General features: G+C 38.3%; 1 protein-coding gene across 1 annotated transcript; it reads right to left on the reverse strand.

Moving 5' to 3' along the window:
- Nucleotides 1-4506: 4506 nt before the first annotated feature.
- On the reverse strand, nucleotides 4507-11548 carry dio2 (iodothyronine deiodinase 2). Its single transcript, XM_024273354.2, has 2 exons — nucleotides 10613-11548; nucleotides 4507-6607 (listed from the first exon to the last, which is right to left on the reverse strand). Exons 1-2 carry the CDS (start codon nucleotides 10835-10837, stop codon nucleotides 6026-6028), a joined length of 807 nt encoding a protein of 268 aa, XP_024129122.1. The 5' UTR covers nucleotides 10838-11548; the 3' UTR covers nucleotides 4507-6025.
- Nucleotides 11549-12565: the final 1017 nt, after the last annotated feature.

Below are 12565 nucleotides of genomic sequence, written 5' to 3' on the forward strand. Positions count from 1 at the left end.
TAAATCAATATTTCACACAGTAGTTGAAGACTAATTTAAATTGATTTAAAGACTCACCTCAAACTTCCTGCACATTCAGGAACTTTCTTGAACCTCCAATCTGGACGTGTAAATGTGATGAACCTGAACAAGAGCTCCCAGATCATGATACTGCCACCACAGAGAGCCATATTCCTGTTTTTTTTTTTTTAGACTCTGCCACATCCTAAGTGTCTGGACACACCTGATCCAGGTACGATCAGGAAACCCTGCAGACACGCCGGCATTGAGGTCTGCTCACGCCTGGACTAAATACTAGAGGTGAAGGAAGAAAATCAATTCAGCAATATATCGCGATATAACATTTGCAGATACTTGTATCGATTTAAAATGCTGAGAAGTTGATTTTTAATGAATTTTTCAGCACACTGAGCCTCTTTGAGGAGCTGTACACTGGGACCAAAACAACAACAAAAAGATCCAGAACCAGCTCTGTTAAATGTTCAGTCTGCCTCGCAGTTTTCGTTGTTATAAGACATTTAATACTTAATTTTTACTCGGGATGGGAAATTCTGTGTCCCATTGCTGCCAGTATCATATGAAAACACAGATTGTGGTGCTTCATATCAAACGAGTGAGCTTAAGCTTAAAAAAAATGATGAAAAACTGTTCTGGTATGTTTTTGGGATATATCGTGATTGTATTGTGAGGCGCCAGAATCTTGCCAATACACACCCCTACTAAATACAAGTCCTACTGGGAAAAACTAGAACTCACTCCAGACCACATGGTACCACACAGCATTTGTAAGCCCTTTAGCTACTAAAACCGTCCATCTTCAGGACCCACAGAATCCATTTCAGGGTCAAAGGGTTGCAGGAGCCAATCCAGCTGCCATTGGGCAAAGGTGGGCAACAACCTGGACAGGTTGCTATAGTCTCTAACAGGGACACACGCTCACGAGCACACCTAGGGACAATTTAGGGACACCGATCACCCTGAAGCATGTTTTTGGAAGGTAGACACAGTGGAGAACATGCAAACTCCACTAACACTCCAGCCGGGATTTGAACCTTCTCGGTGTGAGGTGAGAGCACTGACCACTACAACATAGTGCAGCTCTAAACTAAAACTACGTTCTTCAAGTACTCGTTATATATTTAAATATTTTTAAAACTATTCATCCATTTTTTGAACTGGCTGGTCACTGGGTAGCTGGAGCCTATCCTGGCAGGAGAGGAAACACTCTAAGCAGGCTGCGTATTTACAGTCACACCTGGGGACAATTTAATCACCAATGAACATACAAAGCATGTTGTGGAAGGGATAAGTGTTTCAAATGTTTCAGATCAAGTAGCTTTTCTATGCGGTGAGTTTAACAGTCACAATGAAAGTGTCACCATTTATAATTAATTTGCGTTTAATTTTTTATTTTGTATATTTATGCCTTTTATTTTAGTATATTTCTGAGAGTTGGAACCTTTGTTAGACTGTGTCGCGCAGAGAAGTTTTAGCAGTTATGAAGTTGCATAAAGAAGTTTTTTTGCTTTTCATTTTTTGTTCATATATTTTTTTTGTCAAAATCTGTATTTAAGTTACTTTTGTGTTAGTTTGACGGTGACTTTGTGGACAAAAAAGAGGAATAAAGTCGTCAGTGCAACAAATTCCGGTCCAATTTCTAACCAGAGAAAGCAATAATGAGGTTTGTCCATTTTTCTTTTGAATGTCAATGTTTGTATAAACTCCATGTACATTTTTTAGCCTTAATTACTCATTATAAAGTCACACAAACACTGATTTATCGGACTTTTGTTTGCATGTTTTTAGCAGCTGAGATTCTGTTGGATGTCTTCACACACCTGAGGGATGTTTGAGTCAAAATAAGCAGAAAACACCAAGATCTCTTCATCAGCAAACTCACTTTATTTCTCTCCTCTCACATGTACAAAAGTGATGTAAACATAAATGGAAAAGCACAGCAGAGAAACGAAAAACAGCTGTCTGCATCAGACAACGGTTCGGGCCGACTGATGATGAAAACAGATGGAGTGGATCTGCGTCATGATGACTTGGTGCTGTTCCCCATCCAACCAGAGACTGAGCCAGCGACTCTTTCGTCAAAGGTTTTCATTTACACACCTTTGTCACTGTGACCAGAGCAGACCATCTGTTCAAGGAACGTCTGGCATTTCCTTCCAAGTTCTAAACCAACATTACATAACCTTCATACATGACATTGAAAGTGTCATGATGTGAACCGGAGATCTACTGAACAGGTCTACGACAGTTGGAATAGTGCAGTTGCTACATGAAATGAAGACATTTTGACATGCATCTGTTTGCTATTTGAAAGATGAGGTTATGATTACATGTGAGTAACTGATTGGTGTGCTGCAGCATTGAAACAAAGTAGATATAAAGTAGCTTTCATGCTTTAATCCGGCGATGGTGAAGAAAAAAAACGACGTGTGACTTACAGCTTTTTCAGATGAGGAAAAACAGAATCGATTACTTTTGTTATTTTACAGAGCTTCCCGACTCGGTGGAGCTCCAACACAAACTGGACCACTGGCTTTGTTCCAGTTTACAAACAGGAAGAAAAATCCACTTTAACAGGCTGAAGTCTGCCAGACTCCCTTAACAAGAGCGGGAGGTATGCTTCCCTTCAGGGCGACGGAGGTGAGCTTTTTCACAACGTTACAAATGACCGACAGTTTATCTGGAGACAAATCTGGAGAAACAATCAGTCGTTTGTCTGGATATGAAAATGCAATTTTTTTGTGTTGAGTTTGTATTTTTTTACAGGATATTAGAAGTTTGGTTTTATTTGACGAATTAAATTAACCTGAAAATAATGTCTATTACTTTTAGAAATAGTACAAAGGGCTAATACTTGAAGATTTTAGACAATTTTAATCATTCCAAGAGTGCAATTAGGGCTATTTTTTAAAGCAATAAACTATTTGATTGTCGATAAAAAGGAGAGCCAGCATTTGTTGTCTCTGAGCATCAAATGACATATTCAGGAATGAACCGCAAACAAGAACTGATCAAAAAAATGCTGGAAAATCCAAAATATTAAAAGGTGTCACGGTAAAAAAAGGGTTGTATCTTAAAGTTTTTAACCAATTCAAAATGTAAAAAAAGTTCTGCTGAAGTTATCCATAAACCATCTAAACATACGGCCCACCAGATGGTTTAATCCGGCCCAGTTATGAATAGAAAAAAATATAAGGATGTTGAGAAAAAAAACGTTTCTAGCCCATTCCTGTGGCAAGTTTTTTTTTTTTTTTTTTTTTTTTAATAAATAGCTGCAATGCCCAATTCCACCACTAGGGGAGGCAAAAGGAAAGAAATACTGGGACATCAAGAGATGAAGAAATAAACAGCATTTCTTAGCAAACATGTGCCACGTCTGGGTAAGATGCAGTTAGGTTTCCTGGAAGCCTCACTCCTGTTAAGTTACTATAAAAAATGTTAGGTTTGGTTTGACATCACAATAACCAAAATCTCGTTGTCAAAAGGATAATAATAACTCAAAAAATTGCATTACCTGCAATAATGCTAGTGTAAATGCTTTTAGCTAAAGATTTTTGCTGAAAATGTTGAAGCAATTAACTTTAATTGCTGAAGGGATTTGCTGAAAATGCAAAAACTACTTGCTAAATGTTAAATTTGCTGGAAAATATCACTAAAGAACCTTGAAAGAGCGCTGAAGTTGACCTAAATTTCTGAAAAATGTGTAGTAAAATTGCATGCCAGTTTTGCAAAAAAAAAAAAGTATATATATTTAGTGTTTTGCTTAAATATGAGCTAAACTCCAAATTAGCCCCTAAAATCTCAGTAGATGCCAAATTAGCCAAAAAAGCTAGCTCATTGATGAAATACTAGCTAAATCCAAAATAGCCTAAAATACCTCAGTCAACTAAATTAGTCAAAAACGTTAAAATAGAAGCTAAACTTTAAAGTAGAATATAAAAACCAATGAGCAAAAACGTTGCTAAAATATTAGCTAAACTCCAAATTAGCGTAAAAAAAAGACCTCAGTAGATGCTAACTTAGCCAAAAGAGCTAGCACATTGCTTAAATACTAGCTATATATTTTTTTAAATTACTATAAAAGATCTAAGCATAGTCCATTAATATATTTAAAGGCTTGTTGTTAATCTACTTATTTTTTTACATTTGAAGACTTTCTCATTCATTTCCTATGGGGCATATTTTGCTTAATATTTCAAAAATGTTAAAGTTTATAAACACAAAAAATACAAGCAGTAATGTCCTGAACGATCAAAATTTTCTCATACGTTGAGAGTGTGATTGAGTTTTTAAGTGCTGAAAAACGTACAGAAAGGAGCAGGAGAATCACTGTAGCGTAAATGCTAACTAAACATTCACACAGTAATAGCTCTAAAGTAATAAGTGATTCGGCTACTTGGTTGGTTGAGGCATTTTTTTTTCCAACTGAAAAAAGAAAAAAAAAAAAAAAACGAGTTGGTCAAAACACACAGAGGAAACTTAGAACTTAGAAATTTAGAGATAAAACCGAATAGTGTTAGACTGGAGCTGCATGGAAACTGAGGTTAGACAAAAATGATGGTTTGTAAGTCTTAGTTTCGTCCTGCCGCAAACAAAGAAGATGGGAAAGCACAGAAAAGTTGCTAAAGCATCACATTGCAGATATCATAGAATGTCAGCAGCAGCAATGAGAATGAAAAGAGTAAATGATTACTACGGCACGTGTTCGTTTTTCTTCCAGCACTAAAAAAAATCCACAATTTAATTCTAAAAAACTGTCAAATAAAATAGAATCGGTGGGATAAATGGGATTGTATTACGCTTTTTTGACTAAAATATGACTTAAAGGGCATTATTACTGGAAACTTTTCCTTTTGTTGTATCTATATTGCTTTCAAAGTGCTGGAAAATACAATATACTAAAAACTATTAAAGGAAATAAGGCTAAATATCACACCTAAACTTCTGAATAAATGTCATTTTACAGGTTCACTGTGCATTTTCATTTATGATTGAACATAAATTAATATTTTTTAATTATATTCACATTAAAAAAATGTTTAGAGTAAAAAATGGCTAAATTTCTATGTAAAATATTTTAAAAGGCATAAATATATATATATATATATATATATATATATATATATAACTGCAATAAATGTTTTTTTTTCTACAAAACATCATGTGTGATTTGATTCAAATATAAAATGTTGTAAAGTCGGCCCTAAAAATACCTAAATGTTTGCTAAATCCAATTATAGACGTCATTACAGTATAACGATGATCTCACCTCCACAGCGTGGATTTCTTCCCAACAGAGCCCAGCTCAATTACCAACAACTCCGCTAACAGCCCTTCAGCATCCCCAAGTTGCAGCAACTTTTCTACAACTTGCAGATGTGCGTTTGTGACTGATCGGACCGAGCTGACGCATGTGCGAGACTGTGTCAACAGTCACTTGGCAAGAGGAGAGCTACAGAGAAATCCCTGAAGGAACATAAGACGGCGCTGACTGGACAGAACATTTCTCCAGTAAGACAATAGGCCAGAGTGTGTGCGGAAAGCTCGGGAGGATAGATTAGGAAAACAAGACGAATGCTTCGCAGAAACCAGCCTGGTTTGTGGGCGTTCATCCGTGACCTCCAGATAAACTGAGATTTTACAATGAAGCCACATTAAATCTACTTTGAATCTCTTATATAAACCTAAAAACTGTAATCAGTTTGTTGTGTATAAATAAAGGTCTTATAGCAGAGTGTGATTTTGGCAGAAAAGGTATCTCTATAAAAAGATTATTCATTCATATACAATTATTAAATTAAGAAATTCTATTATTTTACAAATATGCAAAAGCTGTTTGTTTATGAGCTGTGGTGGATGCAGATCCTCACGTTGATGCTGAGTTGGATCGGTTGAATTCTTTACAGCTCAAAGGCAGAGGAAACGTCAAGTCAGGCAGTTTTTCTGATCTTTTTTTCCCCATCTGGTAGAAAGGCACTTCCTCCTCTTCTCTCGATTTTGATTAGTCCTACCGCAGCTGCTCCAGCCACTGGCGCACCTCCTTCAAGTTGTAGAAAAACGGCCCCTTCCCGCCCAGGTAGGCGATCTTTCTCTGGTGCACTATGCACACCCGTTCGTTGGAGACGCCGTACGCCACGTTGGCGTTGTTGTCCATGCAGTCAGCCACTAACTGGCACTGTGGCGGTAGGGAAAAGTGCTCAATGAGTTGCCGCGCCGCCCCCATTCTCTCCTCCAGGTTCTGGTGCTTCCGGAAACTGAAGGAGCAAGGCCCCATCTGGGGAGCCACCCAGCCGTCAGACGGGTGAGCCTCGTCGATGTAAACCAGCAGGAAGTCAGCCACGTCACTGAAGTCCTCCACCAGCTGCCGGAACGCTGGCAGGTGGCTGATGAACGGGGGTCAGGTCGCCGAGCCGAAGTTGACCACCAGAGGGCGGTCTGAGGACTCAAAATCCAGGAGGCGGCACTCGTCTCCGGTTTGGGTTCTGGCGCCACGGGGGACACTAGTCACGCTGTTGATGGCGCTGCTCCAACGAGAACTTTCAGGAACCTTCACCACCTTAGAGTTTGGTGCTTCACGGCCAAGTTTGACCTTAAAGAAAGAAAAACACTTTTGTCAACTTCTCCAGAATCATTCATCGATTGTTCACATAAAAAGTTTTCCTCACAGATTCATCCGTTACTCTTAATTTTATTACTTTTTTCAAATAAAACATGACAAAATTTGGTAGTAAAATCTGAATCTTTATCAGCAGCTCCAATAATCTCAATTAAAAATATTCCAATTTTAACCCCTTCATGCCTGTTGTCTCAAATATGTATCAAACTAAACCATAAAAACAGCTATAAAAACTTAAAGGAATTACTTTTTTCTGTATAAATTCAGGCTGAAATGATGAAAAAAAGAAGACTTCTTTAAAAAGGCTGCCTAACACTAGAACAGGAAGCGTGAAGGAAAAGTGTGACGAGCCCACATCTCAATGACGGATATCTGAGACCATCAGCTGATCTAATCAACACAAAGAAAACTCAAATCAAACAGGAACAGGAACCACAAAGACGGGAAATGCAACTTTTGAGACCTGAAAGGATTCATTCTTTTTTTTTTTTTTTTTGACTGCACGCAACCCCATAATATTACAGGATAAATGTCCACTATCTCAGTTCAAGGGTTAATGACCCGTTTTAGCTTCATTATCAGCACTCCAGATGCAAAGTCAACACGAAATCCTGCCTCTAAAACAACCCAAACTTTTCTCGTTCAGTTTCTGGATCACAGAGAGCTGAGAAAACTCCACTAAATTCATTTTTAACACAGTTGAGGACTCAGGAAGTTCTGAAAATTGCTAACAATAGGATGTTTTTACAACGATGAAGATGAAACTTGAAGTAGAAGAAGATACTTTAAAGAATCTCATATTAGCAAGACAACCTATAAGATATGTGTCAAAGTCAAGGCCCTGGGGCCGGATCCAGCCCACTGGGTAATTATATCTGGCACGCCAGATCATTTAATTTTTTGTTATTAACAGCCAGGTGATATCTTACGCCGGTAACATATTGCAACTCATTCTCAAATCGTCCCATATTGACGTTTGGTTAAGGACCCCTCCGCGGAAAAAATGTACGTTTTGGGTGTCCCCACTGGTTGTTTTTCGACGTCCAACTAAATCAAGGCTCCCCAACCTCCAGGCCGCAAACCGATAGCAGTCCTGTAGTGGGACGTGGACCGCACCAGTATCCTAACAGTCGGTACTGGACGCAGGTCAGTCAGTACTTGTTCCACACGCGGACCAGGCTAGGGTTAGGGTACCAGTACCGGCCGCGTCCCAAGGTTTGGTTCGCGTTAAAAAGTTATGTTTTTAAAGTTTTAAAATTTCGGTTTTAGGGTATTCAATATGACTGCCGCATTTAGTCGACGACTAATTTAATAGTTGATTAGTTGTTAATTTATATTATTTGTAGTCAGAGTATAGCAACGTTGAAAGTTGTCATGGCATTTGTTAAGGTTTTTAAAGCTAATTTGGAGTTAAGCTAATGTTTCAGCAACATGCTAGCTATTTTGGCTATTTTTTTTTTCTTTTAGTTTTTAAGGCTGATTTGGAGTTAAGCTAATGTTTCAGCAACATGCTAGCTATTTTGGCTAATTTTTTTTTCTTTTAGTTTTTAAGGCTGATTTGGAGTTAAGCTAATGTTTCAGCAACATGTGATCTATTTTGGCTAATTCAATTTTTTTTCTGTTTTTTAGACTAATTGTGAGTTACTTAGTTAATGGGTTAATTTAGGCGTTTTTGTATTTAGGTTATTTTGGAGTTAAGCTAATATTTCAACTACATGCTAGCTGTTTTGGCTAATTTAAGCTTATTTCGGTTTTTTAAGGCCAATTTGGCATTAAGCTAATATTTTAACTGGCTATCATTTTCAGCGATTTTGGCTATTAGCTTCAGTGTTTTCAGCTATTAGCTTCAGCGATTTCAGTTATCAGCACTAGCATCTTCAGTGCCTAGATTCAGTTTTAGTTAGTTTAAAGCTAATGATGGTTAAGATATGTGTTTTACATCCACTTTGCATGTGACCCGATTAGTCAACTAATGGTAAAAAATAATCTGTGATTAGTCGACTACTAAAATAATCGTTTTTGGCAGCACTAGTGTTCAATAAAAGTTTGTCCTGTTCGTTGTCTCAGACTTAGTTTCTGCCGAGCTCCAGGACTTCATTAAAAGTTTGCCTCTGAGTTGTGGACAGGACCGTTAGTACGGAGAAACCCCGCTCCCTCTTCCCATCATCCATAACTGAGAGTTCTCTGTTTACAGCCTCCCACACATACAACCCAACATTACAGGTGCAACAAAAACGGCGAGCAAAATCAGAGCCGCGCAGTTTTGATTCAGATACCAACTCAGTTGAATGTTTATTCAAAAACAATCTTCCGGCAGGATGACGTATTTAACAAACTAAATAGAGCCCTTTTCGCATTTAACCAATCAGGCGGACCTCTTTGATGTTAGATACTCCTATGTAGACGTGGATCATTTGAAGTATAAGTTCTGTTGAATTTATTTAAATAAAACTGATGTATTAGTTAAGTTTTGCAATATTGATCACTAATATCACACATTTTTCTAATACCGTGCAGCCCTAAACACTAGTAATAAAAGCTGACTAGAAAACAGTAAAAAGTTTAAAAGAGACGAGTGAATTGTGAGTCTTAAAAAAAGCATTTCAGTTTGAATAAAGAAATACAATTTTAATCTTAATTTTCCTATTTTCTGTCCTCCATCATCAGAGAAAGGCCACAAGAAGACACTAAAAACACCATCACTGTGGAATATTTTAAGTCTTTGAAATCAACAGAAAGCAAATCTACCTTTTAAGATTTAAGCCTGTCTGTCTGCCAACACCTCGCACATAGCAGCTTATTCTCAAACATAAAAAAAAAATCTTTTTTTGCAGAAATAGTAGAGAAGAATTTCCAAGAAAACAGGTTTAGTGGGTTTATTGAGCACTAAAACACATACATAAGGCTTAATGGCTTAAGAGGAGAAATTACTGAGGTTTATGAACTTGTGTATTGTTCATATTTAACACAAAATTCCACTGGGGATGTGATGCTGCATGTTCTGAAAAGGAGCCAAACCAAAGCTCTCATCTAAAAATTTTGGAAAGCTTTTGGAGAGACTAATCTCTGTGGATCGATTAGCAGATATAATTCTCCAAATTAAAAAGAAAAAAAAGTATAACAGGAAACTCACTTCTGACTTCTGGAAGTTCTTTGATTCTGGGTTTTTCTCCTGGTTGAAAAAACTGGATACACAGTGAGGATGCTGGAACTCCTCCCCCCCCTTTATTCCCTTCCTGACTCCCACATTCAGGGTCACGGAGTCTGTTGAAACTCATCAGTCGGGAGGGTACATCCTGTCCATCATTTATTTTCTAATCTATCATAGTTCTTTTGATTGATAAGACAAAAAAATCATAGATTTTCAAATCATTGCTGTTCCACTTAAATCAATGTGTTTGTCTGTAGACCTGACACTGCACTTTCAGGACGAAAACGTTCTCGTTTCAGCAGCACAGACCCTTTCTGTTCCGATTAAAGTTTAGTGTCTCCACTGCCAGAAATTTCCTGTCCAGAGAAACATCTGGATCTCCACAAGTCATGGAGAAGGGAGACTTCAGCTGCTGCTGCTGCTGCAAAGTTAATGAAAGTCTCGAAACAAGCAGGAATGGGAACCATTATGATAAATGAAGGACTGATTCAGTGCGACAAACAGAAGAAAGAGACCATAAAAAATATAGTTCCTGGTCTGAAATTATGAGATGCTGGAGCCAAATTTAAGTCCAAAGTCTGGACTCACTTTGGGTTCCATAAAATCAAGGATTTAGAGATGATTCTGAGATTGTCAGCCCTTTTATGAGGGAATCAGGAGGCAGAGTCTGGAAAGTTTCCAAACATTTTAGTTTCTTCTGACTAAAACTGATCATCTTGTCATTTGGAGGAACAATTGCTAAAGTTCCAGCAGAAGTTGGTGCAGTCTCCATACATCCTACAGCTTCCATAATCACCTGCAACAGGTGGAAAGAAGGAGAGGTTTACCTGCTTGTAGGCATCCAGAAGAAAGCTGTTCCAGATGGCGCGCAGCCCCGCAGAGGTGAGCATGCGGCGCCACTCTCCGCAGCTGACGGAGCGCGAGCAGCTGAGAAGCGACACGACGCGCTTCAGCAGCACCACCGAGTCGTACAGAGCCATGAAGAGGCAATTGGAGAAGAACCCGGGCAGGATCTGAAGTGTGACGAGCAGCTCCGCGCCCGCCGAGCCCATCTTCTTTGGAGGGGTTCTGCGCGCGTGAGTGCGGCGCTTCGGCTGCGGGAGGGGGGCTGGCTGCGCTCAGCGCGGACTCACGTCTCCATCTGCTGCGCTCCTGCTACGCGCAGTGCGCGTGGAGCGGGGGGCGCGTCCGTCCGTGCGTCTTCTCTGCGCTCACCGCCGGATTAGCGGCTCCCTTTGACGAGGGTGGACACGGCGGTTCACGGCGAAGGTGGCGGATTATCTATGAAGCCGATCGTGACGTCAGACCCCGCCTCCTCCCCGTTTTACTTAAACGCCAAAAGCCGCACATCAACTTCTGTCCTGCTGTGACACAACACGCAAGCACATGCAGGAGGATCGAAGGCAGGCACTCTCACGACTTTACAGCTTAGTTTTGAAACTTTGTCACCAAGAAAAAAAAAAAAAACGTTAAAACAACATTATTTCCTCATTTTGTTTAAGATACAACTTTAGGCAATAATTCCCTTGACACTTTTACGCTCCTTTCTAGTTGAATTTGTTTAAAGGACAAACTTTTTTTGTGAGGGCCATGTAACCCTTTTCTTCTCTGGTCGGTCGGTTTGTAGGCTAACAGAAAAAGCGTAACAATCACAGTAAACATTTATGTCTTTACAGAAAGACACACATAGCCAAATTTAAAATAATTCATTTTTATAATCTTCACAGAAAAAATATACAAAAACATTTTAAAAACTATATAAATACCATTACCCGCGATTGATTATTAGCTGAAGATGTTTAAATTTATAGCTAAAAACACTGAAGGTGATAACTGAAAATGATAGCTAGCTAAAATATTAGCAAAACTTCAAAATAGCTTAAAAACTGAAAAAAGCGTAATTAGCCAAAGCAGCTAGCATGTAGCTGAAATATTAGCTAAATGCCAAATTAGCCTAAAAAACTGGAAACATGTCCAATTTAGTCAAAACTGCTACCATAAAGCTAAAATATTAGCTAAACTCCAAATTAGCCCCAGAAAACTAAAAAACTGAAAAATTATACAAAACACCCATGTTGCTGAAATGTTAGCTAAACTTGAAAATAGCTTAAAAAACTGAAAAAAGCCTATTTAGCCAAAATAGCTAGCATGTATCTGAAATGTTTGCTAAATGCCAAATTAGCCTAAAAAACTGGAAAAATGTCCAATTTAGTCAAAACTATTAGCATAAAGCTAAAATATTAGCTAAACTCCAAATTAGCCCCAAAAAACTAAAGAAAAGCCTAAATTAGACAAAACACCCAGTATGTTGCTGAAATTCTTAGCTAAACTTGAAAATAGCTTTAAAAAATGAAAAAAGATTGATTAGCCAAAACAGCTAGCATGTAGCTGGAATATTAGCTAAATATCAAATTAGCCTAAAAAACTGGAAAAATGTCTAATTTAGTCAAAACTGCTAGGATAAAGCTAAAATATTAGCTAAACTCCAAATTAGCCACAAAAAACTGAAGAGAAGCCTAAATTAGACAAAACAGCTGGTATGAAGCTGAAACATTAGCTAAATGCCAAATTAACCTAAAATCAAGTGCACAAAAAACTTCCCAGAAGTCTTTGCGAAAAACTAGCGTGCATCATCGCTCACTACATTAGCAAATATAGACCACAATGCATTGCGGTCGAACAATTTCGAGCAAAACAATGTGTTTAAATGTAATTCTTGAATAAACCATCCACATTTTCACCGTCAGAACACAGTGGAGTAATAAATAAACATTGTAAAA

This window comes from Oryzias melastigma, linkage group LG22 (assembly GCF_002922805.2).
Source record: "Oryzias melastigma strain HK-1 linkage group LG22, ASM292280v2, whole genome shotgun sequence".
Lineage (NCBI taxonomy): Eukaryota > Metazoa > Chordata > Actinopteri > Beloniformes > Adrianichthyidae > Oryzias > Oryzias melastigma.